This window comes from Eublepharis macularius, chromosome 1 (genome assembly GCF_028583425.1).
Source record: "Eublepharis macularius isolate TG4126 chromosome 1, MPM_Emac_v1.0, whole genome shotgun sequence".
Classification (NCBI taxonomy): Eukaryota; Metazoa; Chordata; class Lepidosauria; order Squamata; family Eublepharidae; genus Eublepharis; species Eublepharis macularius.
In genome coordinates this window covers 29,042,429-29,065,771 of record NC_072790.1, presented here as the reverse complement: position 1 = coordinate 29,065,771, position 23,343 = coordinate 29,042,429, and the positions used below count along the sequence as shown (strand labels likewise).

Below are 23,343 nucleotides of genomic sequence, written 5' to 3'. Positions count from 1 at the left end.
TCTGATGAAGAGAATTGTGGTACTCAAAAGTTTTTGCTACAATAAAGTTGGTTAGTCTTAAAGGTGCTACTGGACTCTTTACTATTTTGCAACTACAGACTAAGACAGCTAATTCCTATGTATCAACAGGAAGCACCCATTTGGAAATGGCTCTGTCTCTCATAAAGAAGTGCCATTCCCCTACCCAGGGCAGAGGACCCCCCGCTCCAAACCTTCCCTCCCCCATGCCCACTTACTTGGCCAGTGGGGTGCGCACTCCCCAGGGCACCCTCCCCCCCCCGAAAGTACGATGCGCTCCGGCGCCCACAGCAGCCCGAATCATGCCCTGCAGCACTCTGCAGCAGTACCATTTTGGGCCAAATCATACCCCTCAGGGAGTGCGGGAAGCACCCTTCAACCTGCAGGCCTCCCTTTGGCCTGTGTGATGATGTCACTTCCGGGAAGGGTGGAATCTAGGGAGGGAAAGGGGCTGTGGTGTCACACTGTTTCCCTCTAAATCTATCATTTCCTCCAGGGAAACTGATCTTTGTGGGGCTTATCCATACACTCTATTTATTCCTAATTTTCTTAGCGTCCATCCCTGTGCATTGGAATTGGTTTGGGGATGGTTCTTCCACAAGTCTGCCCTCCCTTTGCATTCTTACTGTGGTGGAGTTGGTTTAATTTGTTCCGCACCTGCCTTAAATAATCAGGATTTTCAAGTGAGGGTGCTGTCATCATCGGTGGTATCACTGGTGATGTCACAGCACCCTTTAAAAAAAATTCTACATGCTTATATTGATAGATCAATATAAGGGCTGGATTTTTTTCAAAAAAAGATTGAGAATGAACCCGTGGGGAAGTCTTTACATGGAGAAGCTTAAAAGGGGAGCAGCTCCACCACCCGTACCTAAGTTCGCCTTCTCCCATCCAAACCGGATAGCCGTGCCAGGCTGACAGAGAGCCAGGAGGCGCAGCCAGCTCCAGCAGCGCAAACTGACCTCTGTTTGGACGAAGCCCAGAGCAGAAGCAGCAATGTGCTTTGCAAATTGTGCGATTTTTATGGCACCAGAAGTGGCCACACATCTCTCCCCTGAAGGGCTTTTGCAATTTTTAAAAAATCAGCAGTTTTATATCATCAGATCCATCTAATGTTGTATTGAAAGAGCAGCTGGTTCTCTGAATTCTCAGGTTTAGTTTTTTAAAAAAAATAAGTCTCTAGCCCCTTTCTATGCAGAGATATAAGGGGAAAGGCATACTCCACAAAGGAAGAGGCTAGATACTTACTTTTTCTTAATGCAAGCTGGGAATTCAGAGAACCTGCCACACCTTTTATTACAACCTTAGGTTTGACCTATCAATATGAAATAGATTATTATAAAAAAGAAAGTTTCTAGCCCCTTCCCTTGTAGAGATATGTGCTTTTCCTTATATCGGGAAAGGGTCTGGGAATTTCTTCTAGAGTTTATACATCAGCCTAGACAGGACAAAAGGCATAACATTTCAGACAGTACAAGGTCACTTCTGTGAGCTTCAAAGAAAAGAGAGAAGACAGCTGTGTTCTCAGCTTCAGAGGTTGCTTGAGAAATGAAAGTGATGGTTAGAACATTTGCAAAATGAAATTAAGGTATAGCATTAGCAATGGTTCACCACCTAGAACAATGACATGGATGTAGGGGTACAGACATGACACAAACGAGGGATTCTAGCTGCTTACATTGTATTGGTGGTTGTAAAAATGGGAGTGGTTTCTACAAGTATAAATTGGTTATTGTTGAGCCTTCAGTCTTCAGTCTGTCTGCTTCCAGTCTCCAATAAAGATGTTTATTATAATAAAGAGCTGTTAATCTCAATATACAATACCCTTCTTTAGAGCCACTCTCTATATAAAGGAAGCATGGTCTTCTTGGATGTTATTGGAAGTAGCCAGCTCTGGCTGTTTTGGCACCTATGCATGCTAAGCCCTATGTGTTCACATTTATTTAGCCCTAGGCACACAAAGGCAGTATGGAGAGCTTCATAGAACTCCATCCGGATCCAGAAGGCTTTTTAAGAAATGCCCCTGTCAGGGCTTGCTCATTGTGCCAGAAGGAATGCCCCGATTGGTGCTTTGCAGCACATGATGCCACATTTCTCACTCAACAGGCATTCCACACACAAAAAAAGAGGAAGCCCAAGAAGAAGTCTCCCCTCTCAAGTACAGTAGTCTGGGGACCACATAAGTCTTTTCTAGGAGGCTTCACATTAAGAAAAGCTGTCTGAAAATAGCCTTTGTATGTCTGTCCTGTTTGGGAATAGAATCCCACTTCGTCAGATGCACCGAGTAAATTCTTCATCAGCAGACATGCACAGAGAGAAAGAGAGAGATTGGGAACAGTGAGGCTAAAAGACCCCGAAATGCAGAAGGTGTACTTTGTGACATTTCTGTGCAAGCCTCAAAGCAAATAAGCCAAGCACAATGACCATTCATATAAGCTGTAGTTGTGATAACTACAGCGAGCAGTTATCGCTGTAGTTATCACAGCGAGTTGTGATAACTACAGCGAGCAGTTGTCTGCCTAGTTCCGTTAAGCAATTTACAGGTAACTGATTTATTTACACTGGCCAGTGGCCAATGAAGTCTGATACCGAGTGGACCGTGTCCTTCTCCACCCCTCTACAACCAATATCCTAGTTTAGGTAAAGTGACTGAACAGAAGCAGATTTACACCCTCTCCTCCTAGAGGCAGAAGGTAAAAGCTTTAAGAAAGATTCAGATCATGGACTCTCCCGATATGAGGAAGAAAAAGGTAGCCATTATTGGAGGCGGCTTGGTAAGAAACGTGTGTTTGGTTCTCTTGTAATTATTTACCGTGTGACACTCCATTGATGCAGTGCTGCCCATTTTCATACCCAAATCTTTGTTTGGATTATTAGATCCATCCAAAGGTGGAAGGCAATAAAATTAAAATAGCTGTCTCCAGTTTGGGTAGAAAACCAGCCGGGCCCTTGCTGTCAGTGTCAAACTTTGTACAAACTACGACATGAAATAATGTGTTATAATCTGATATCACAACAGGAGCCATTCAGGTTTTTCCTTTGCATACATTTATTGCGTAAAATGCTGGCTGGCCATTTTACCTTTGACCAGGCTATTCAGACACAGGCTATTCAGACACAGTGTATGCCAGAATGTTGTTAAAAGATTAAAACCCAATGGTTACAGCATGTAAAGTTTTTTGCGGCAGCTTATAAAATCCGCCAAGTGATGAAGGCATAATAATATTATCAGATGAAATGTTAAAATTGCATTCTTAATTTTTGTATTATGTTTATCGAGGTGGGAGTTAAAATATATGCTGTAATATTTTATGCTGGTCAAGGACCATTTTTAATAAAGATTTGATTTGATTTAACCAGGAGGCACAACTAATGTTTTTCAGGGAATTACCTGACCTGCAAGTGGCTCAGTATTCCCATTATAAATGTTTATGATTCTGCCTGTTCTTCCAGTCAAAGAATATGGACCTCCAGCTTTAGTTTCATGGAGAACAAACAGTACCTACTACTCGTCCTTGCTTCTGGCTGAGATTATTTACTGGGGGACAGTCACGTATTTTAATGAAATACAGTAAAAATATTTGCGTGGATCCTCAACAGAATTTCCATGCATGCAGGGAGGGTGTTAGATGATTTCTTCCTGCTGCAAAAGACCTCCAAGTCTCCCCTCATACTGTTCCTGGGGGTGCCCTCCACAGAAACAGCATTTCAAGGGGCATTGTGCACTGGCAGCGGGGGAGAGACAGGTAAGTCACATTCTGCAAAGAGAATAATCCCATTTGTTCATGGACACTTTGGGGTGGATCCAAGCCTTCCAGTTATATTGTGCTCTCTCAAATTGAATAAAGATTCTACTCAGTGTTAAATTTATATGCACTTACTGTTAGAAAAAGGGACTGGCAATGTCTCTGACTCAGACGTTCAAGACTACAAACAACAACAGAAAGAAGACAAGAACCATAGAGTTAGACAGATAGATAGATATAGGGGTGCCAGACCTCCGGTGGGGGCGGGGGATCCCCCGCCCTCACCCCCACCCCCACTTACCTGGCCAGCGGGGGGGGCATGCACCCTGGCACGCACCCTCCATGCACGCTCCCCTGCGGAGCTGCGCGCTCCCACAGATCGGGCCCATTTTGAGCCACTACGGAGTGCTGCGTGCCACAGCATCCCAAAACAGCCCCATTTTGGCATGGATTGGACCCATTTTAAGCTGCTGCGGAGCGCGGGAGTGCTCCTGCGCGCCGCAGCATCCCAAAACAGGCCTGATCTATGCCAAAACGGCTGCAGATTGGGCCCGTTTTGGCGTGGTTTGGGACACTGCAGCGCGCAGGAGCACTCCTGTGCTCCCCAGTGGCTCAAAATGGGCCCGATCCATGGACGTGTTTTGGGCAGCTGTGGAGTGCAGGAGCGTTCCTGTGCTCCACAGCAGCCCCCAATGCGAGCCCCTGTGGAGTGTGGGCACGCTGGAGGGGGAGAGTCATGTGCAGTGTGATGACATCACTTCCTGGAAGTGACGTCATCACGCTTTGCAGGAGCGTTGTGTGCGCACACACCCCAGCAGGCCAGCGGTAAGAGCCAGGCCCCGATCCCCCGCTGGGAACTTGAGGGGGCCTGGCAACCCTAGATAGATAGGCTAGTATCAGTCTCCTTCCTGCCTACTCTACTATCACTCACTTTCTCTGATTGGTAGAATGCAAAGGGAACTTCCTTCCTTCTTTCCATCTTCTTCCTTCCTCTTTTCCCTGCATGCATCAGGAGAAGCAGAATGGTATTTCCTGGGACAAATTAAGCAAATGGCCTGTTATCAATCTGAAGCCATCCTAGTTAGCTAGATTAGTTAGTTACTTTTTCTCTCCACTAAAGTTAATGTACTTCTATAAATAAATAGACCATTCTTGTCTATTTAACACAAGGGAGAGGCTCTCTGCATGCAATTTGTAAGGTAGTATGGTAAATATTATTTAGGCCACATTGCTGCGCTGAAGCTCAGGAGGAGCACTCTGTTAATACAGAAAGGAAGGGCTGTCTGAGTGGTCCAGCCATCCTTAACTAAACCCAACACCTTCGATTATAAGTATTGGGGCTATTTGTTATTTAACAAAGCAAAGTTACACAGTCAGGAAAGTGTGGAATTACATGTGGTGAAACACTCTTCAAGCCAGTATATTGCAACAGATAAAATGTACTTTTATTGAAATGGATTCACATTCACCTGCATTTTTGTAGTAGCAGAAGAAACATAGAAACCTGACCTAAATAAGCCTATTCTCTATTACAAATGGCCAGCTAATCAAGCTGCATATGAATGGGAGTTATGGTTGCCAGACCCCTATACTCTTCCAGCAGGAGGAGGAGCGACCTGGCACTTACCATGAGCGTTGTTTGTGTTCTTCATGCGCTCTTGGCGCTTGTGTGATGACATCACTGCCTGGAAGTGACATCGTGCTAGCCATGGGTATGCTCCCATGCTTTGTGCTAGGCTAATTCTGGCCCATTTGGGGACAAAATTGGCCACAGTGAAATGTGGGAGCACTCCTGTGGCCAGCGCAATTACTTCACTTCAGGAAGTGACATCATTGCACCCTACTGGGAGCGCACCTAGTGCACGCTTTCCTGGGTTGCCTGCTAAGGGTAGGCAATCTCCAGGGCGGCTTGCCACCTCCCTCTGATCACCAGCAATTGGCAGGCAACGGGACAAACCCTCAGGAGATTGCCTGCCACTGACGGGCATCTGGGAAGCCTTGTAGGTGTATGGGCATGCCTCTTGTAAATATAACCTTTTTTGGTATGGGTTCTATGGGGCTAATTTAGGAACCAAACGTGCAACACAAATATAAGTTTAAAAAAAATCTTTAAACCAAACCTTTTGACAATCAGAACAATATAACCTTTTTAAACCAAACTCATAGGTACAACAAAGAACAGAAATTTGTGGCCAATGTCTTTAAATTCAGCCAAATAATTGGTTGTCTTTTCAAGGTCAGCCAAGTCCAACTTTTCAGGTCCCACCAAATGCTAGAGTCCTTTGCTATGGTCCTTTGGTTATGGAACAAACTAGAACCCAGGTTTCTGTCTTCAGCTTGGAAATTACAGCCATGCAATAATAATATGATTCCAGTAAGAATACTAAACTAAAGAATAACAACAACATTTGATTTATATACTGCCCTTCAGGACAATTTAATGCCCACTCAGAATGGTTTATAACCAGGGCTTTTTTTCTGGGAAAAGAGGTGGTAGAACTCAGGACCGCACAATGGTGTCACTTTGGGTCAGCTGGAACAAGGGGGAGATTTTTAAAGTTTAAATCGCCCTCGGCGAAAATGGTCACATGGCCGGTGGCCCGCCCCCTGATCTCCAGACACAGGGGAGTTTAGATTCCCCTCTGTCTGGAGATCAGGGGGCGGGGCCACCGGCCATGTGACCATTTTTAAGAGATGCTGGAACTCCATTCCACCGCGTTCCTGCTGAAAAAAAGCCCTGTTTATAACACACATACACCACTTTTACTCACTATTGTTCGCACACAACATGTTTCCAATTACCTTATTCAAGATGATAAGAGAGCATAAAATTTTATCAAGCTCCCCTTCAACCAGCCTTCTCAGCTGCTCAGCTCCAGACCCTGACTCCACCCTACTGGGCTAAACCAATTAGCTCATGGGGGTTACACCAGCTTGCACAGGAGAGTTATGCACAGCAGTCTTGAGAAGAGAGAGAACAAAGGCACAGAAAGAGAAAGAATCAGAGAGAAACTTCTCGTTCAGACAAAGAGAATCCGGTTGCAGTGCAAAGGGAAAAAATAATGTCCATCCCCCCCTCAACCCCAGGGCCGGATCTATGGTTGCCGGCGCCCAGGGAAACCCTAGTCTGATTGCTTGCGTGCGCACTGTGTGATGATGTCATTTCAGTGACATCATCATGCAGGCGCGGAGTGGCAGAGGCAGCATGCGGGGCTGGGAAGCCACCCTCGCCATTCGTCTTCCTCACAGGACAGGCGAATGGCGTGGGTGGCCTCGCAGCCCCACGCGCTGCCTTTTGCCTGCCCTGCAGGACGGGGCGGCCAGCTTGCTGCACGCGCCCTGTCCCGCAGGGAAGGCAAAAGGCAGCGCAGGGGGCTGCAAGGCCGCCTGCGCCATTCGCCTGTCCTGTGAGGCAGACGAATGGCGTGGGCGGCTGCTCTGCCTTTTGCCTGCCCTGCGGGACAGGGGGCACGCGGCAAGCCGGCCCCCCTGTCCTGCGGGGCAGGCGAAAGGCAGCGTGGGAGGCTGTGAGGCTGCCTGCGCTGCCGCCCGCGTGCTCCCGGCAGCTGGCAGCTGCTCCTGGCGCCCCCTCCCTGGTGGCGCCGGGGGCAGACTACCCCCCCTGCCCCCCTTGATCCAGCCCTGCCGAACCCCACCATGTCCATACATGCTAAATCACCTCTTTTCCAAAAATAGGAGCAGTTAATGTGCAATTTTACAAAAGAAGAATCTGTATAATATACGGACTTTTCGATTCATAATAATTATTTAAAGTGATCTCTTTTTTTGGTAATTTAAATCTCAATTTAAAGGACTTGATGCCTTAAATGGGATAATCCTCAATTACCCTACAAGCTACAGCTCCCTGAGAGAGATGAGTGTAGGGGATGCTTACAAGTTGTGCAAGGCATAAGAGTGAAGCCAATAGTCCTGAATGCGTTTTTGGTTACTTTTACTGTGCTATTTGTTTTACAGTTGGCATTGTTTTTAGCTATCGTTAGTCGCCGTGTCTTTCAGAGAAAAGCAATTTTAAAACATCTTAAATTATTACATTAAATTAAATAATGCTGATGTTTTTTGTTGCAGGTGGGTGCTTTAAACGGTTGTTTCTTTGCAAAAAAGGGGTTCCCTGTGGAAATTTATGAAGCCAGGCAAGGTATGTTATCTTGATAACATTAGCAGTCTTAGAATATAAATTAAAACCCTATACATTTCCTTAATTTATACCCCACCTTCTTCCCCAAAAGGGACCCCAAAAGGCTTACATCATTTGTCTCACCTTCATTTTATCCTAACCTAAGCACGTGTATTGACTCTTGGCAGAAATTGCCTATATGTGTGTATATGTTGCATTAATATTTTTTCTATTAAGACATTTTTCCATGGTGGTGCCACACCTTTAGAATGCCCTCCTCTGTGAGGCTGGTGTAGTACCTACCTCACTATCCTTAACAAGTTTAAAATTATTTTTATTTACTTTATTTATTTCCCACCTTTCTCCCCAAGAGGGACACAAGGTGGCTTACATAATTCTCCTTTCCTCCATTTATATTCATAACAACTCCATGAGGTAGGTTAGGCTGAGGGCCAAGCTAGAAGTGATGAGTTACACTGGAGTGCCAAGTGAACAGACTCACATGTATTCCTCCCTGTTCCCTTGCGCTCCACTTGCACGCCGCTCGATCACTACGTGATCTTGCACTACGTGATCGCGCAAAGCTCCCAGAACAACAGCTTCTTCCTGGTGCAATTTCCCATCATAACTCCAGTTCTCACACGAAATCGCTCCAGGAAGATGCTGTCGTTTCAGGAACTTTGCGCGACGTTCCACAGCCAGTAAGATGTGTGAAAATAGCCAAGGACAATACACTACGTTACTGGGTACTGTCTGCTGATTTAGATGTACGCCTACTAGGGAGTTTCCACTTTGCTAAACATGCCATGTGAATTAGTTGTGCATTGTTTCAGAAAGATTTCATCTCTGAGCTCAGCTTTATGCTTGTTTTAAACTTTTCTGGTACCATACCTTATTGTATCAGTTCCACTGAATGTCCTAACTGTTGTTCATTATTGTACTTTGCTCAATGAATGTCCTAGCTGCTGATTATATTGTATTCCAATTGCACTGTGTAATCCGCCTTGAATCTAAGTACAAAAGGTGGATTATAAAAGGAGAATACAGAGCTATATTGAGTAATGTGTGGAACCACCAGTTCAGTTGTGTTTTTAGCTGAATGTAAAAAAGGGATCCTTCAGTGCCATAAAAAAAGATGTCATATTATGGAGTCGACTTTCCTTTCTTTTCAGATATTCGTATATCCAGTCTGTCTCGTGGCAGAAGCATTAATTTGGCTCTGTCTCACAGGGGGCGGCAGGCCCTCAAGGCTGTTGGAATGGAAGATCAGGTGAGTTTGCCCTTGACCTGAATGATTTTTCATGTCGAGTAGTATTGGACCACTAGCTAGTTAAAAGATACCAAGAATTCTAAGGAGATAGTGTGATGGAATTTTTGCTAGGAGGGACAAGTGCAGTTCAAGCAATGCTGTATGCTTCTTAGGAAGGTTATGTCCTTTCTTTCCTTGGAAGTTTTCAAGGAAGAGCATGAGCAGGTATTTTACAACAGTGATTTAAATAGCAAGAAGAAGATTATGCAATCCAGTTAATAGAATTTGTTCTAGATTCAACCTTCTGTTAACAACATCGAATTGAGAGGGGCCATAGCTGAGTGGCAGAACACAGATTTGGCATGAAGAAGATTTGCATTCAGCTGCTTTATACTGATTCACATCATTGGCCTGTCAAAGTATTGTCTACACAAACTGGCAGCAGCTCTTCAGGGTCTCAGGCAGAGTTCCACGGCACCTGATCCTTCTAACTGAAGATCGTCGGGATTGATCCACATTGAGCCACAGCCCCTTCCCTTTAATTCCCAGATCAACTCCCTGTAATTTCTGGTTAAAAGGTAGCAGGGTTGGGAAAGACCTCTGCCTGAGCCCTTGCAAGGCTGCTGTCATTCAGAACAGACAACACTAGGATAGTGGGACCAAGAGTCTCCATTTATCTGATGGCCTTTAGAAATTCTTGACATGTATTAAAGCCAAAAGTTAATCCAGAAAATTTTAAAGACGAATGTTCAAATGAAACCAGAGGCAGACAACTAGAAAAAATGATGGAATTTTATTTTTATATAAGACAACAGCAGCAAGATTATTATATCCAGGGCTTTTTTTCAGCTGGAACCATGGGGGAATGGAGTTCCGGTACCTCTTGAAAATGGTCACATGGCTGGTGGCCCCACCCCCTGATCTCCAGACAGAGGGGAGTTTAGATGGCCCTCTGCACCATGTGGCACGGAGGGCAATCTCAACTCCCCTCTGTCTGGAGATCAGGGGGCGGGGCCACCAGCCATGTGACCATTTTCTCCGAGGGCAACCCACTGAGTTCCACCACCTCTTTTCCCAGAACAAAAGCCCTGATTATATGCACAAAAATGGAGAAGTTCGGCACTACCCACAACAGAGGAATGGTTGGTGAAGATAATTGAACTTGCAGAGATGGGTAAACTTACTTCTTTGATTAGAGAAAAGACATGATCTACATTTATTACTAACTGAAAACCCTTTATAGACTTTTGTATGAAATGGTGATTTGTGGATTTGATTATTAAGGGGGGTTGGAATTGGATAATATGAAAAGGTGAGCCTTCTTTTTGTAATTATATAATAGGTGTTAAGCTTGTGATTTTACTTGTTTTTGTCGTAGAGAAAAATCATAAGTCACTTCTTTATACTTCTTTATATTTTATATCTTTTTGTAATTGTATAATAAGTGTTAAGCTTGTGATTTACTTGTGTTTGTCACAGAGAAAAATCGTAAGTCACTTCTTTATATTTTATATTTTTTTCTTTTCTCTTCAGCTTTGCATTTTGATCTTTTTCTTTTTTTTCCTTTTTCTTGTTAGTTTTTATATTTTGGTTCTCAAAACTTCTTAATAAAATTTAATAAAATAAAAGAACTTCATTCTTGATGCCGGAATGGTTCACAGCTGTATCTCTGCTTTGTAGTAAAGGGTCCCGTAGCACCTTTTAGACTAACCAACTTTATTATAGCATAAGCTTTCGAGAACCACAGCTCTCTTCATCAGATCCATCAGACGATGCGTCTGATGAAGAGAGCTGTGGTTCTCGCAAGCGTATGCTACAATAAAGTTGGTTAGTCTTAAAGGTGCTACTGAACTCTTTTACTATTTTGCAACTACAGACTAACACAGCTAACTCCTTTGGATTTCTGCTTTTTGGTCTAAAAGGGATCTTTGCCCACTCTCCACTCAAGACTGAACTTTGCATGGAACTCACATTGAGAGGGGCTTGAAGAAGAGCCTCCACTGTCTACCCACACGTGTGCCAGCAAGAGGATGGTCAGGCTCCTCCATGCTTAACAACTTCCCTAGTTGCTGCTGGTGTGATAGAAACCATGCAATCCGCATGATCTTTTACTTATTATTTATTTAGTAAATTTTTATCCTGCCCATCCATCAAAGTGCTCAGAGCGGCATATCGGCTTCTCCCCGCCTCCATTATATCCTTTGAGATAGGTTAAACTAAGAGAGCGTTACTAGGTGAGCTTCATGACAGAGTGGGGATTCAAACCTGGGTCTTCCAGATCCTAGTCTGATACTCTAAAGACAATACCACTCTGATTGTCCTTTTGCAGAATGCAAGGGAGGGATGACTGCATGGGATGATACCAAGCGAAATGACGGGGGTCCAGGGTGACTAATGAGTGTCTCATGATCTCCAGTAATGCAATACCTCAGCTATGCTTGGGTTGAGTCTAGGCTTATCTTGTAGTCTCAGGGGTGTTTTGAATCTGGGACCTCGGGCATGTTGAACCACGTTATGCTTTTCTCTGCTGATGTCCCTGCCTCAGGATATTTGACTAGTGTTGACACTAGGGTCAATAGAGGATTCTAAATACCCCAGGGTGTCTCTTTTTCTACATGCCTTGTTGGGTGTGCAATAGGTGAAGGGTGAGTTCTAGATGTGATGGGGAATGCAACAATGCACCAATGAATAGCATGTGAATATGAAAGGATGGCTGAAGTGTGTTAAAGTGCAATCAGTCCATAAGTTACAAAATTACGTTTTGAAACTGTAAGAACTCTTCCTTTTTGCTTTTTATCATGCAAAATTTGTTCCTGCCTGATAAAGAAGTTGCTTAGGATATTCATGTTAAAAGGAAAAAAAACATTCTGTCTATCGGATTTCAGATTGTGTCTAAAGGCATTCCTATGAGAGCAAGAAGGATCCACACACTTTCAGGAAAACGGTATTCAATTCCTTATGGGACGAAGAGCCAGGTATCTGGGATTTCGGCTGCGGGTTCATATAACCTTTAGTGCTGCTTTTCATATATTATGTCCAGCTCTTCTTATGCAAATAGCTAGGAGCCTGTCACTATGAAGAACAGATTGTATGGAGAGAAGTTGCATGTATCGCAGGGGCCCGTGAGTAAGGTGCAGTATGCATTTGTAATCCGCATAGAGCCAAACTACAAGTGACGTCTTACACAGGTTGGATACTAGTCGGCTTCCCTCAAGTTCTGATGGGAAATGTAGGCATCCTGGTCTTGCAGCTGTAATGGAGAGCCAAGCTGTAAAACCAGGGCGCCTACATTTCCCATCAAAACTTGAGGGAAGCCGACTAGTGTCCAACCTGTGTAAGGCATCACTTGTAGTTTGGCTCTGAGTCTCAGTGAGAAAAGTGGGCTATAAATAACATATATAAAAATAAAATAGTTTACTGGTGTGCCTGGGCAGATTGGCCCTTTAACTCACCTGGAATGTTCCTGGTAGGCTGCAGCCTAGAGGGCAACAGGTGGCCAGGAGCCAGCTGATGACTGAAATACACGATATGCCTGACAAAGAGTCTTTCTACAAGAGACAGCTGACACGTGAACATGTGTAGGGAGATGCAATGTTCACCAGGAAGGGTAGTTTAAAAAGACACAGCTGGGGGCAAGGCAAAGGTTTTACTGTACGCTGGAGCTGTGTGAAAGGGCTGTGAAATGCCAGAAAGGAAACTTCAGCCCATTATAACCTCTCCAGGTCCAAGCCCGGCTCTGAAAGGCAACTCCAGCCCATTTCCATTCCCCACTGCCCTCTGGTTGCGTGATCCTACACAGTTTTAGACCGGAGAGGTGAAATTGAAAGAACCTTCGGGGAGGCGAGGATGAAATTAACAAACCCTCTAAGGAGCGATCTCCGCCAGCTCTGTCTTTTTAAACTACACTTCCTGGCTAACATTGCATCTCCCTACACTTTACAAACACGCATCGAGGCATATCATGTAGAGAGACTCATAGGCTCCTTGAGCACATGGAGCCAGAGGAAAGGGCAAAAAGCCCTCCTCCTCATGCTGTGTTTCTGCAGGCAAAAATGGGGCAGGAGGAAAACCAGAACCTCCTTCTCCCCCTCCCCCCACCCCACAGCATTCCCTTGCATCATCATGCAAACAAGTGCAGTTTAAGGTGAGTTCTTCCAATGTACGTCTGACGGCAATTCCAGGCGCACAACCATGACCGAACACGTCTTAGGCTGTCATGTATTTGAGCCCTGATTGCCTGCAGCTGTTTCACAGAATGCTAAAGTGGTCTCCTATAACTGGGATGCTTGGGAATGTAGAGAACAAGTTTGACTTCACTGGATTGTTTATACACATGTAAAACACATACCAATATATATTGGGTCTATTTTTTTTCTTGCAGTATATTCTCTCTGTCGACAGAGCAAATTTAAACAAGGAACTGCTAACTGGTAGGTGTGACTTTCTCTATTCTTGGTCCTTTTTCACTTTGTCAGATTTAGAAGAATCTAATGTTTGAGACACTAGCAACAGTAAAATATGGATGAGCTATGACAGAATTTGGTGGCAGCGCTGCTATCTGCTGCTTAAAATTATGGGGAAGACTGAAGTGACATTTTGTGTGTGGTGGATGGAGTTAGAATCTGCATTTGCTGCCCTGAAAACAAGAGACCTTGGAAACCATTATCAGCTCAGCTTATTACCTCTGTCTTTAAGGTAATTGGGATAAAATATGCAAGAAGATTCTGTCCCTGCTATGAGAATAACATCAACGACATCTATGCTTATATAATGCTGTTCTAGCCAGAGTGCTCCACTCAGAGCAGTGAACAAAGTCAGTGTTGTTATTATCCCCACAATACAGCTAGGAAACTGAGGCTGAGAGGAGTGGCTTACCCAAGGCCTCCTGCTGAGCTCAAATCAGAAGTGGGATTCAAACTTGCAGAGTGCTGATTTGCAACCCGACCCCATAACCACTAAGCTTATATTCTCATTAAGCTTGGATACACTGAAGCTTTGTGCTTTGAAAGTAGCACTAACCAAGCATGTAAAGTTACTGAGACTGAGCAAGCTGCATATCTAGGATGTGAAAAAGGGAGTCATATTACCCATTTTGCCTAAACCTATTATGACATTTTGATATTGATGGAGTTGCATGGCTTTCAGAGCTGGCTAAATTACTGACATGTGTGTTATGTGCTGTCAGGTTGTCTCTGACCTATGGTGACCCTATGAATGAAAGACCTCCAAAACATCTTATTGTTAACAGACTTGCTCAGATCCTGCAAACTGGAGGACGTGGCTTCCTTTATTGAGTCAAGCCATCTCTTTTCCATTTTTCCTAGCATTATTGACTTTTCCAGAGAGTCTTGTCTTCTCATGATACGGCCAAAGTATGATAGCCTTAGTCTCATCATTTTAGCTTCTAGGGAAAATTCAGGCTTGATTTCATCTAGAACCAACTTATTGGTCTTTTTGGCCATCCATAGTATCTGCAAAACTCTCCTCCAGCACTGTTTCAAATTATTCCATTTTCTTCCTGTCGGCTTTCTTCGTTATCTACCTTTCACATCCATACATAGTAACAGGGAATACTATACTCTGGATTATCTTGATCTGGTCCCCAGAGAGACATCTTTATCTTTACGGATCTTTTCTAGTTCCCTCACAGCTGCTCTTCTAAGTCTCAGAGCAGAACCACAAGTGACAAAAGGCACAGATTGGACACTTGTCTGCTTCCCTCAAGTTTTGATGGGAAATGTAGGCATCCTGGTCTCGCAGCTTCGCTCTCTGACTGCTGTCCAATGGACTTTTCAACTGTCACTTGTCCAACATTCCACCAAGCTGCGAGCTTGGTTTCTTGGTTGCAGTCTCCCTTTTGGTTGATGATTGAGCTAGGGAATAGAAAATCCTGAACTGTTTCAGTGTCCTCATTGACAACTTTAAAACTGTTAAATTCCTCAGTAGTCATTACTTTTGTCTTCTTGATGTTCAGCTGCAATCCTGCCTTGGTGCTTTCTCCTTTAACTTTCATCAGTAGTCCTTCCAAATCTTCCCTGTTTTCTTCCAGTAATGTGATCGTACGCGGGATTTAAAAAAAATTAAAAATGAGTGGGAGAGGGAAGAGGGGAGGGAGAGGAACAGAAAGGTGGGGAGAGGGAGTGGCTGAATAGATAGCAGTGGCTAATCACAATGAAGTGGGCTGGCAGAGGGTGGGATGGAGGCAGAAGAGAGCGGAACACTAAAACAGATTGAAGAGCCTGCACAGTGAAATAGCCAACTGAAAAACAGATTTTTTTTTAAAATCAGGGTATAAGTGCTCTGAAGAAAGCTGCAAAAAAGCTGAATAGTAGCTAAAGTGACTACTCGTGGCAGCAAATCGGATGAAACTGGTCACAAAAAAACGCTGCAGCATGGGAACAACCAGTGAAATTGGCTGCTTGGCTTAATTGGCTTAACCTAGGGATCCCAGAACCCCAGTGGGGGTGGGGGATATCCCGCTCCCGCTCCCCACACCCCACCCCCACTTACCTGAGCAGCGGGGGGGAGCATGCACCTTCATTGTGTGCTCCCCCGTGGCGCAGTGCACTCCCGTGCACCGCAGCCACCGGGATCAGGCCCGTTTTGGCCCAGATCGGGGCTGCTGCAGAGTGCAGGAGCACTCCTGCGCTCTGCAGTGCTCAAAACGGGCCCAATCCATGGCAAACCAGACCCGTTTTCAGCAGCTGTCGCTCTGCAGCACCCCAAAATGGGTCTGTTTTGGTGCGGATCAGGCCCGTTTTTGAGGCGCTGCAGAGGGCAGGAACACTCCTGCGCTTTGCAGCTCCCAAAACAGGCCTGTTCTGCCACGGGTCAGGCCTGTTTTGAGGCGCTGCAGAATGCAGGAACGCTCCTGCACCCTGCAGTGCCTCAAAACTGGGCTTGATCTGCAGCAGAATGGCCCGTTTTGGGTGCATTCTGCAGCGTCCGGCCACGCGGCGTCATTGTGCCTGTGGGGGCGCACGCGGTCTGCGCTCACACACACCCCTCTCCACAAAGGTAAGTGCCAGGCCTCTGTCCCCTGACAGGAGATTGAGGTGGCCTGCCAACCCTAGCTTAACCCCTTGCAGAAGGGGTTACGGTTGCAAAAACTTCACCAGACAAATAACTCTAGGGAAAATATAATTTGATGAAACAGCAGCAGCCTGAATATGTGTTAATGCAATATACTTATTTTTCCCTCCTTTCTACAGCTGTGGAGAAATATCCCAATGCTAAACTGTACTTTGAACACAAACTACTACGCTGTGATTTAGAATCGAGGACATTGACCTTTACAGGGTAATTGATCGCATGGGCCATCCTGGGCAGTCTAATATTTAATAGGAATCCAAAGAAAGCAGTTGACTTTACCCAGTTATCTTGGGCAGTCTGCAATTACTCTGGCCTATCATTCACTTTTTCAGTAGGGAATGGCAAACAGAAGGAAACTTAAAGGCAAAGGGAAGTCTTCTTTTGCCAGCGACACCAACGAGTGATGTTTAGTAGCTATCATTTTATTCTGCTGATAACAAAATTGTTTATATTGAGCAGCACCAGGGTTTTTTTTTCAGCTGGAATGCGGTGGAAGGGAGTTCCAGCACCTTTTGAAAATGGTCACATGGCTGGTGGCCCCGCCCCCTGATCTCCAGACTGAGGGGAATTTAGATTGTCCTCCGGGCCGCTCCAGCGGCGCGGAGGGCAATCTAAACTCCCCTCTGTCTGGAGATCAGGGGGCGGGGCCACCAGCCATGTGACCATTTTCTCCGAGGGCAACTCATTGAGTCCCACCACCTCTTTTCCCAGAAAAAAAGCCCTGAGCAGCACTATCTGTCTTCAGCAGGTATCAGGTGTTCTTCAGCAGATACAGTGTAATTTCATCATAATAAAATGGGAACAAATGATTCTGGACCTGAGGCCTCAAAGTGAGACATGTATATTGATGTGCAGAAACATTAGAAACAAGTGGACAGTATTCTAAATTACTGTGAATTAGTGGATGCATCATCCAATCCTATTGCCTATTGACAGTGTAAGGCAGGCCGTCTCAAGGAGATCTGGGCCACGAACAATAATAAAAATAATAAACGGTGACATATGATGCACTCAAAAACAGATTGCAAAAGTATGAAGTGCCAAACAATTAACAAGTATATACATCTGAGGCCCACTTTAACCAAATGGCACTCCTGGCGCCTCCCTGTTCGGCCTTGAGCATAGATTGTATGAGTCATTTATTTGTATTTTAAAAAAACTATTTCAGGGATCCTTAAGAAATGTTGGTGTTGCAGGAGGCCATTTTTGACCCTCAAAATTGTTGTTTCATTTTTGGAACGAGAGACCTCCTCTTCCCCTTCCCCGAATCCCTTTCCCCGAATCCCAGATTTTCAGTATCTATTTTGTATGTTAACCAGATCTTGATAAAATGAAGTTCAAACTTCAAAACTAACAGTGCGATCCTAAGCAAAGTTACTCCAGTCTAAGCCCATTGATTTCAACTCTGCTTGGGATTGCACTGTAAGGCAAATCTTTAATTCTTTAAAATATAATTTTACAAAGGGAGGTCCAAGCATATTCACGTTCAAACAACACTGAAAATGAGTAATATTCACTAAAACAAGGTAGTTTTAGTTATTGGTACTGACAGGGATTTTTTTTCTGGGAAAAGAGGGGGTGGAACTCAGTGGGTTGCCAGCACAGGGGGCAACTCTTGGTGGGAGGTAGTGCCCCTGGTACTACCACATGTGTGTTCACAAAGTGTGTGCACATTCCCAGGGCTGCACAATGACGTCACTTTGGGTCAGCTGGAACAAGGGGGAAGTTTTTTAAAGTTTAAATCACCCTCGGCAAAAATGGTAATGTGGCTGGTGGCCCCACCCCCTGATCTCCAGACAGAGGGGAGTTTAGATTGCCCTCCACGCCACATGGAGTGGAGGGCAATCTAAACTCCCCTTTGTCTGGAGATCGGGGGGCAGGGCCACCAGCCACGTGACCATTTTCAAGAGGTGCCGGAACTCCATTCCACTGCGTTCCAGCTGAAAAAAAGCCCTGGGTGTACTGGAGGGTTGAAGTAACAAATATCCAAATAAAAAAGTCAATGATATTTCTGTTTCTATTTTTTTAAGGTCAGACCTTATAGCAAAAGAGGTCACTTGTGACCTAATTGTGGGTTGTGATGGAGCCTTTTCCACAGTTAGGAAGCAGTTCATGAGGCAAACACGATTCAATTACAGTCAAATGTATATTCCTCATGGATACATGGAACTGACAATTCCACCAAAGGATGGAGAGGTAAGTAGTTGTAACAAGTTCCCTCAGTGGTCTCTGCTTTCTTCTGCTTCCAGTTCATGGGTCAACAGGCTTGACTTCCTTACATTTATTGTTTTTTGTTATTTCCTTTCCAGGGCTTTTTTTTCAGGGGGAACGTGGTGGAACGGAGTTCCAGAACCACTTGAAAATGGTCACATGGCTGGTGGCCCCGCCCCCTGATCTCCAGACAGAGGGGAGTTGAGATTGCCCTCCGTGCCGCTCGGCAGCATGGAGGGCAATCTCAACTCCCCTCTGTCTGGAGATCAGGGGGCGGGGCCACCAGCCATGTGACCATTTTCTCTGAGGGCAACTCACTGAGTTCTACCACCTCTGTTCCCAGAAAAAAAGCCCTGTTCCTTTCTAACTTTTCTCTTTTTGTCTCCATTCAGTTCGCAATGGAACCGAATTTTCTTCACATATGGCCCAGGAACACATTCATGATGATCGCGCTACCCAACCTGGTATGAATGAGAGTAACGCCTCAATAAGATGTGTTTTAACTTGAATGTGTTTGCAGAGTATCTACACAGCAATAGTGACACAAACTGATTAAAGAGTAAAGAAAGTTTATTTAGGAACTAACATACTGGATAGTAAAGCGGAGAGATAGAGATAGACTTCTATCTATCTAGCTGACTGAGAGAGAGTGGTTTTGAGATGAAGCAGAATATTGCCCTGAGAGTGCCAATCTGGAAACAAGATAAGGAAATGACACTTAAATAGAAAGATAGTAAAGAGTCCAGCAGCACCTTTAAGACTAACCAACTTTATTGTAGCATAAGCTTTCGAGAGCCACAGCTCTCTTCGTCAGATGCAACTGTGGTTCTCAAAAGCTTGTGCTACAATAAAGTTGGTTAGTCTTAAAGGTGCTACTAGACTCTTTACTATTTTGCTACTACACGGCTAACTCCTCTGGATTAATAGAAAGAGAAGTTCTGACCTCATGTTCCTATCTGACTAACCCTTGCTGCCCCCGTAGGGTCTTCTTCTCTTTCTCTTTGTACACCAGACATTTGGTGATAATTTCATGATAGACCAGAGAGTCTTTCAAACAATGTATGGTTTCTATTAACTACGTTATCCCAGAAGCACTCCAGCAGCCCTGATGTGGGCAGAGCTTGGTTTGCCTCCAACGGGGCTCGTGTACCTGTTGTCATGTTTAGAATCTGGAAAACAACAACAACCAGGAATGTCACTGCTAGTCTACTTGCAGGCAGTGTCTCATGATGATGCAGAAAGATGATGCCAGGGTAGGTCTTGCTCTTCTACGGGACTGTGGAAAATCAGACAAAGCTCAAAAAAGGTATCCGGGCTACTGTCACTGTCTTGGAATCTAGGAGTAGTGAGGGGCGCAGGCTCACTCCCTAAACTGCAAACTTGATCCTTCAAGGAGACCGTGGTCCCATCTAAGAAAATCCACTCCCATTCCTTCTGATCATTCATGCCTCCCACCCTCCCCTCTTCCATTTTTTTTATAGCCTGAGCTTTATTCACTCTCATACATTTCAGGACTTTGATAGCCTCACCAGGAGACAATGAAAAGCAGAAATACGACTGATGACATTGTACTCAATGTCTCTAGGCTGCTTTCCCCAGCAGTCTCACATAGATGTTAAAGAACATAGGTAAGCCTTCTGTGGGACCGCACAGATAAACTCCAAGGGGATTGAGGAGCGATCACCCCAAATCACCTTCTGGAGTCTTCCTCCTAAAAGGAGCAGAATCACTGCTAAGCAATTCCCCTCAGCCCCTAATTCTGAGAGATGTTTCAGAAGGAGGTCATGGTGGATGGAACCAAAAGCTGTTGAGACTATCGAGGAGGAACAAGGTCCGGTTCCATCTATCCTTGTTCATCCTTCTCAATAGGGCAATCAAAGCAATCACGGTGGCAAAGCGCAGCCTAAAACTAGGTATAAACAAATCTAAGAATGCTTGAAACTGGTTTACAACCCTAGATGATAAAAGTAGATGATGCTAGTGTTGGCAGAATTTGTTAGTGGGTCGGAACCAGGCCTCTTTGGCTCATGTTAGAAATAGGGAACCAACTATAGTTTGGGAAAAAGAAATCTTCCAAAGACCCTCCCTCGCCCGCTGCAGAATAAAGTTGCATCTCCTGGGAAGGTCTCACCCTCGGCAGGAAACAGATAAGGCCATAAAAGTTAGTTGTTTGAGACCTTTTTAAGGGTCCTCTGGCCTTCTACATATAAATCACCAAAAGAGTAAACAACAAACCGCTTATCTTTAGGAAGACAAGGTATCTAAAACCCTCAGTCAGTGAAGTGTGAACATTCCTATGTAATTTACAATGTAGTCAAATACATATCAAAGATGCAGTCTAGCACAGAGGTAAAAGATGTGTAGACTTGTGTTTACATGAAAGACCCTCAACGGAACTGTCTTTCAAGAACAAAAACAATGTGATTAATTAAGATGTTAATGAAGCAAGTCTTTGATATTTCCCTATAAAAGAGGGACGAAACAAGAACTCGGGACCCCTCACTTGCCAACACACAAAGGCCAGCTTGAGCTTGTGGTTGTGCAACGGAGTGGTCCCAGAGCTCTGGAATGGGGGGAGGGAAGGGTTTTTTTTCTGTAGTTATCTTATAATATTGTTGTATCTTGCATGCTAACTTGTATTCTGTATCTATCTCTATAGTGCTCTAGTGATCAGTGAGCTGGGCCCATATCTGGTGCCTTGCCCAACTGTTTTTTGTTTTGTTTTGCCTTTATGAATAAAGACTTCCAGTTTTGCTTAAAGACCTTCTTGCTGCTGACACATTATTCTCAGCAGAGACATCAGTTTAGTACTAGGGAAAGATCAAGTGAGGTTGCACTCTTTTTTTTATAAATTTTTTTATTTTTCATAACTACAAAACACTACACCAGACTATCACAAGGAAAGGGGAGAGGGAAGGGACAAAAGGGGGGTGGAAAAAGAAAAGGGGGGGGGGAATGAACTACAAACACTAAACACTACACTTCAATGTTTCCCTTCATACTGTCATAATACAAAAATAGCTCCATAGAATAATGATGGAGTGGTTAATCATACAGAGAATAAACATTTCAAATTCTGATTAAACTTTCCTCCCCCTTCTAGGTCCCGGACGCAATTCTCTCTGTGCAACTGCTGTTGCGATGCTCTCCTCCTCCTCCCCCCCCTCCGGCTCCTCCTTTTCTTCGTTCTTGGTGCAGCAGAGTTCTGGGTTTTTATTCTCAAAATCCTTTAGTTGATCTTCTGATAATATCTTATAGGCCTGATCTTTATATCTGAACCATATTCCTTCCGGGAATAACCATTTGTACTTTATTCCATGGTCCCTCAGAAGAGCTGCAAACTTTTTATATTTAAAACGCCGTTTCCGGACTAGAAATGGAACGTCCTTCAAAATCTTGACTTTCAAACCCATAAAGTCCAAATCCGCATTGTATGAGTTATATAGGATGGTGTCCCGAATCTTTTTAGATGAAAAGTCAATAATGATCTCACGAGGCAACTGTCGCTTTGTTGCATATTTTGAAGAAGCCCGACGGACCTCCAAAATGGCGCTTTTAACCTTTAGTTGTCCTCTTTAGTTGTCCTCGCGGGTATCGCCAGTAGTTCCGAGACCAAATCCCACAGATCCTCATTTTCCTCCTCTTTCACGTTTTGGAGACGCAAAATTGTCTGCGTTCGTTCCACCTGTAGCCCGATCAGCTGGTTCTCCACCAACTTCAGCTCCTTTTTTGTAGCCTTCACAAGTGACGCACTTTCCAGAGCAGACTTTTCTGCCCCCCCCCGCTGCTGCCTTAATGGTTTTCACCTCGCTTTCAATTAAGCCCACCCTTTGATCAGTTTCGTTCAGCTTGTCAACAAAGGGTTTTATAGCTTCCACCACCGCCCTGCGCACCAACTCTTCGAGCGACTCCCCCTTCTGCAAGGTAGCCGAGATTGACTTACCGAGAGCGGGACTTTGCTTCTTTGCTGCCATTTTGGGGGGGGGGGGGCGCCAACAAAATTCTGGAACTCAACGAAGGGGAAGAGCGAGTCTTCTTCAGATCAACCTCTCCTTCACAAACGCTTGTAGAACAGAAGGGATTCGCTTGTTTACAGGCTTCCGCCTGTTTCTTTTACTTGCCGTTTCTCGTTGCCCGGCAGCACTCGAGGCGCCGCGCACATCTGCCGGCCTCCATAGGGACAAACGGGCAATTCCCCCCCGCATTGATTTCGGGGAGTTCTTCCCGCCGCGTCCCGGACCCTGGCTCCCTCCCTGGGAGTCCTGGGGGCTAATCCTTGCGGATCAGCCGCCCGGTCAGGGTGCCCGGTCGTTTCCTCCCGGACCAGCCGAGAGGAGCGTCCGGCATGGCTGAGAAAACGAAACCGAATCAAGTGAGGTTGCACTCTTTACATGCCTATGGTAAGAGGCAAACCCAAGCAAGTGGTGGACTAGTCCCCGGTTGCAGAGCAACAATTTCCACAACAGCTAGCACAACTGTAGCGTAACTAGGAACTTCCCAAATTGTATTATGTAGGTCTTAAGGGGGGGAGGGTTGCTTCAAAAATGTTCGTTTAATATAACAATGCGAGGAATTTCTTTAAGTTTCATGAAACTTAGTTGGCCATGGATTGGCCAGTGATTTAATTCCTTTCATGTTCTGGTTTTATTGTTTCTTTTTCATCTGTAGGACAAGACGTTCACGTGTACTCTCTTCATGCCTTTTGAGGACTTCGAAAAGCTCACAACAGGAGACCAAGTGCTGGATTTCTTCAAAATGTACTTTCCAGATTCCATTCCTCTAATCGGAAAGTAAGTTGTGCATTGCCGTTTATGTTCTGAATCAACACAGTGCAGCAAATTATCAAGGGAATATTGTAGATGACAGGACTTCCTTTTCTACTGAGCATAATG

The 23,343-nt window shown here is 44.8% G+C and overlaps 1 protein-coding gene across 2 annotated transcripts in view; it reads left to right on the top strand.

Annotated features, from left to right (window-relative positions):
- Positions 1-77: 77 nt before the first annotated feature.
- Positions 78-23,343, top strand: part of KMO (kynurenine 3-monooxygenase) — a 32,226-nt gene continuing 8,960 nt past the window's right edge. The window contains exons 1-10 of one of the 2 annotated variants that reach the window (XM_054994576.1): positions 78-2,792; positions 3,636-3,764; positions 7,851-7,920; positions 9,072-9,169; positions 12,034-12,123; positions 13,530-13,578; positions 16,360-16,447; positions 18,271-18,436; positions 18,844-18,915; positions 23,120-23,241. In XM_054994576.1, coding sequence (XP_054850551.1) covers positions 3,648-3,764; positions 7,851-7,920; positions 9,072-9,169; positions 12,034-12,123; positions 13,530-13,578; positions 16,360-16,447; positions 18,271-18,436; positions 18,844-18,915; positions 23,120-23,241 — 872 coding nt within the window. In that variant the 5' untranslated portion in view covers positions 78-2,792; positions 3,636-3,647. The remainder of the gene's footprint in view (positions 2,793-3,635; positions 3,765-7,850; positions 7,921-9,071; positions 9,170-12,033; positions 12,124-13,529; positions 13,579-16,359; positions 16,448-18,270; positions 18,437-18,843; positions 18,916-23,119; positions 23,242-23,343) is intronic. The other variant, XM_054994586.1, reaches the window with a different exon arrangement.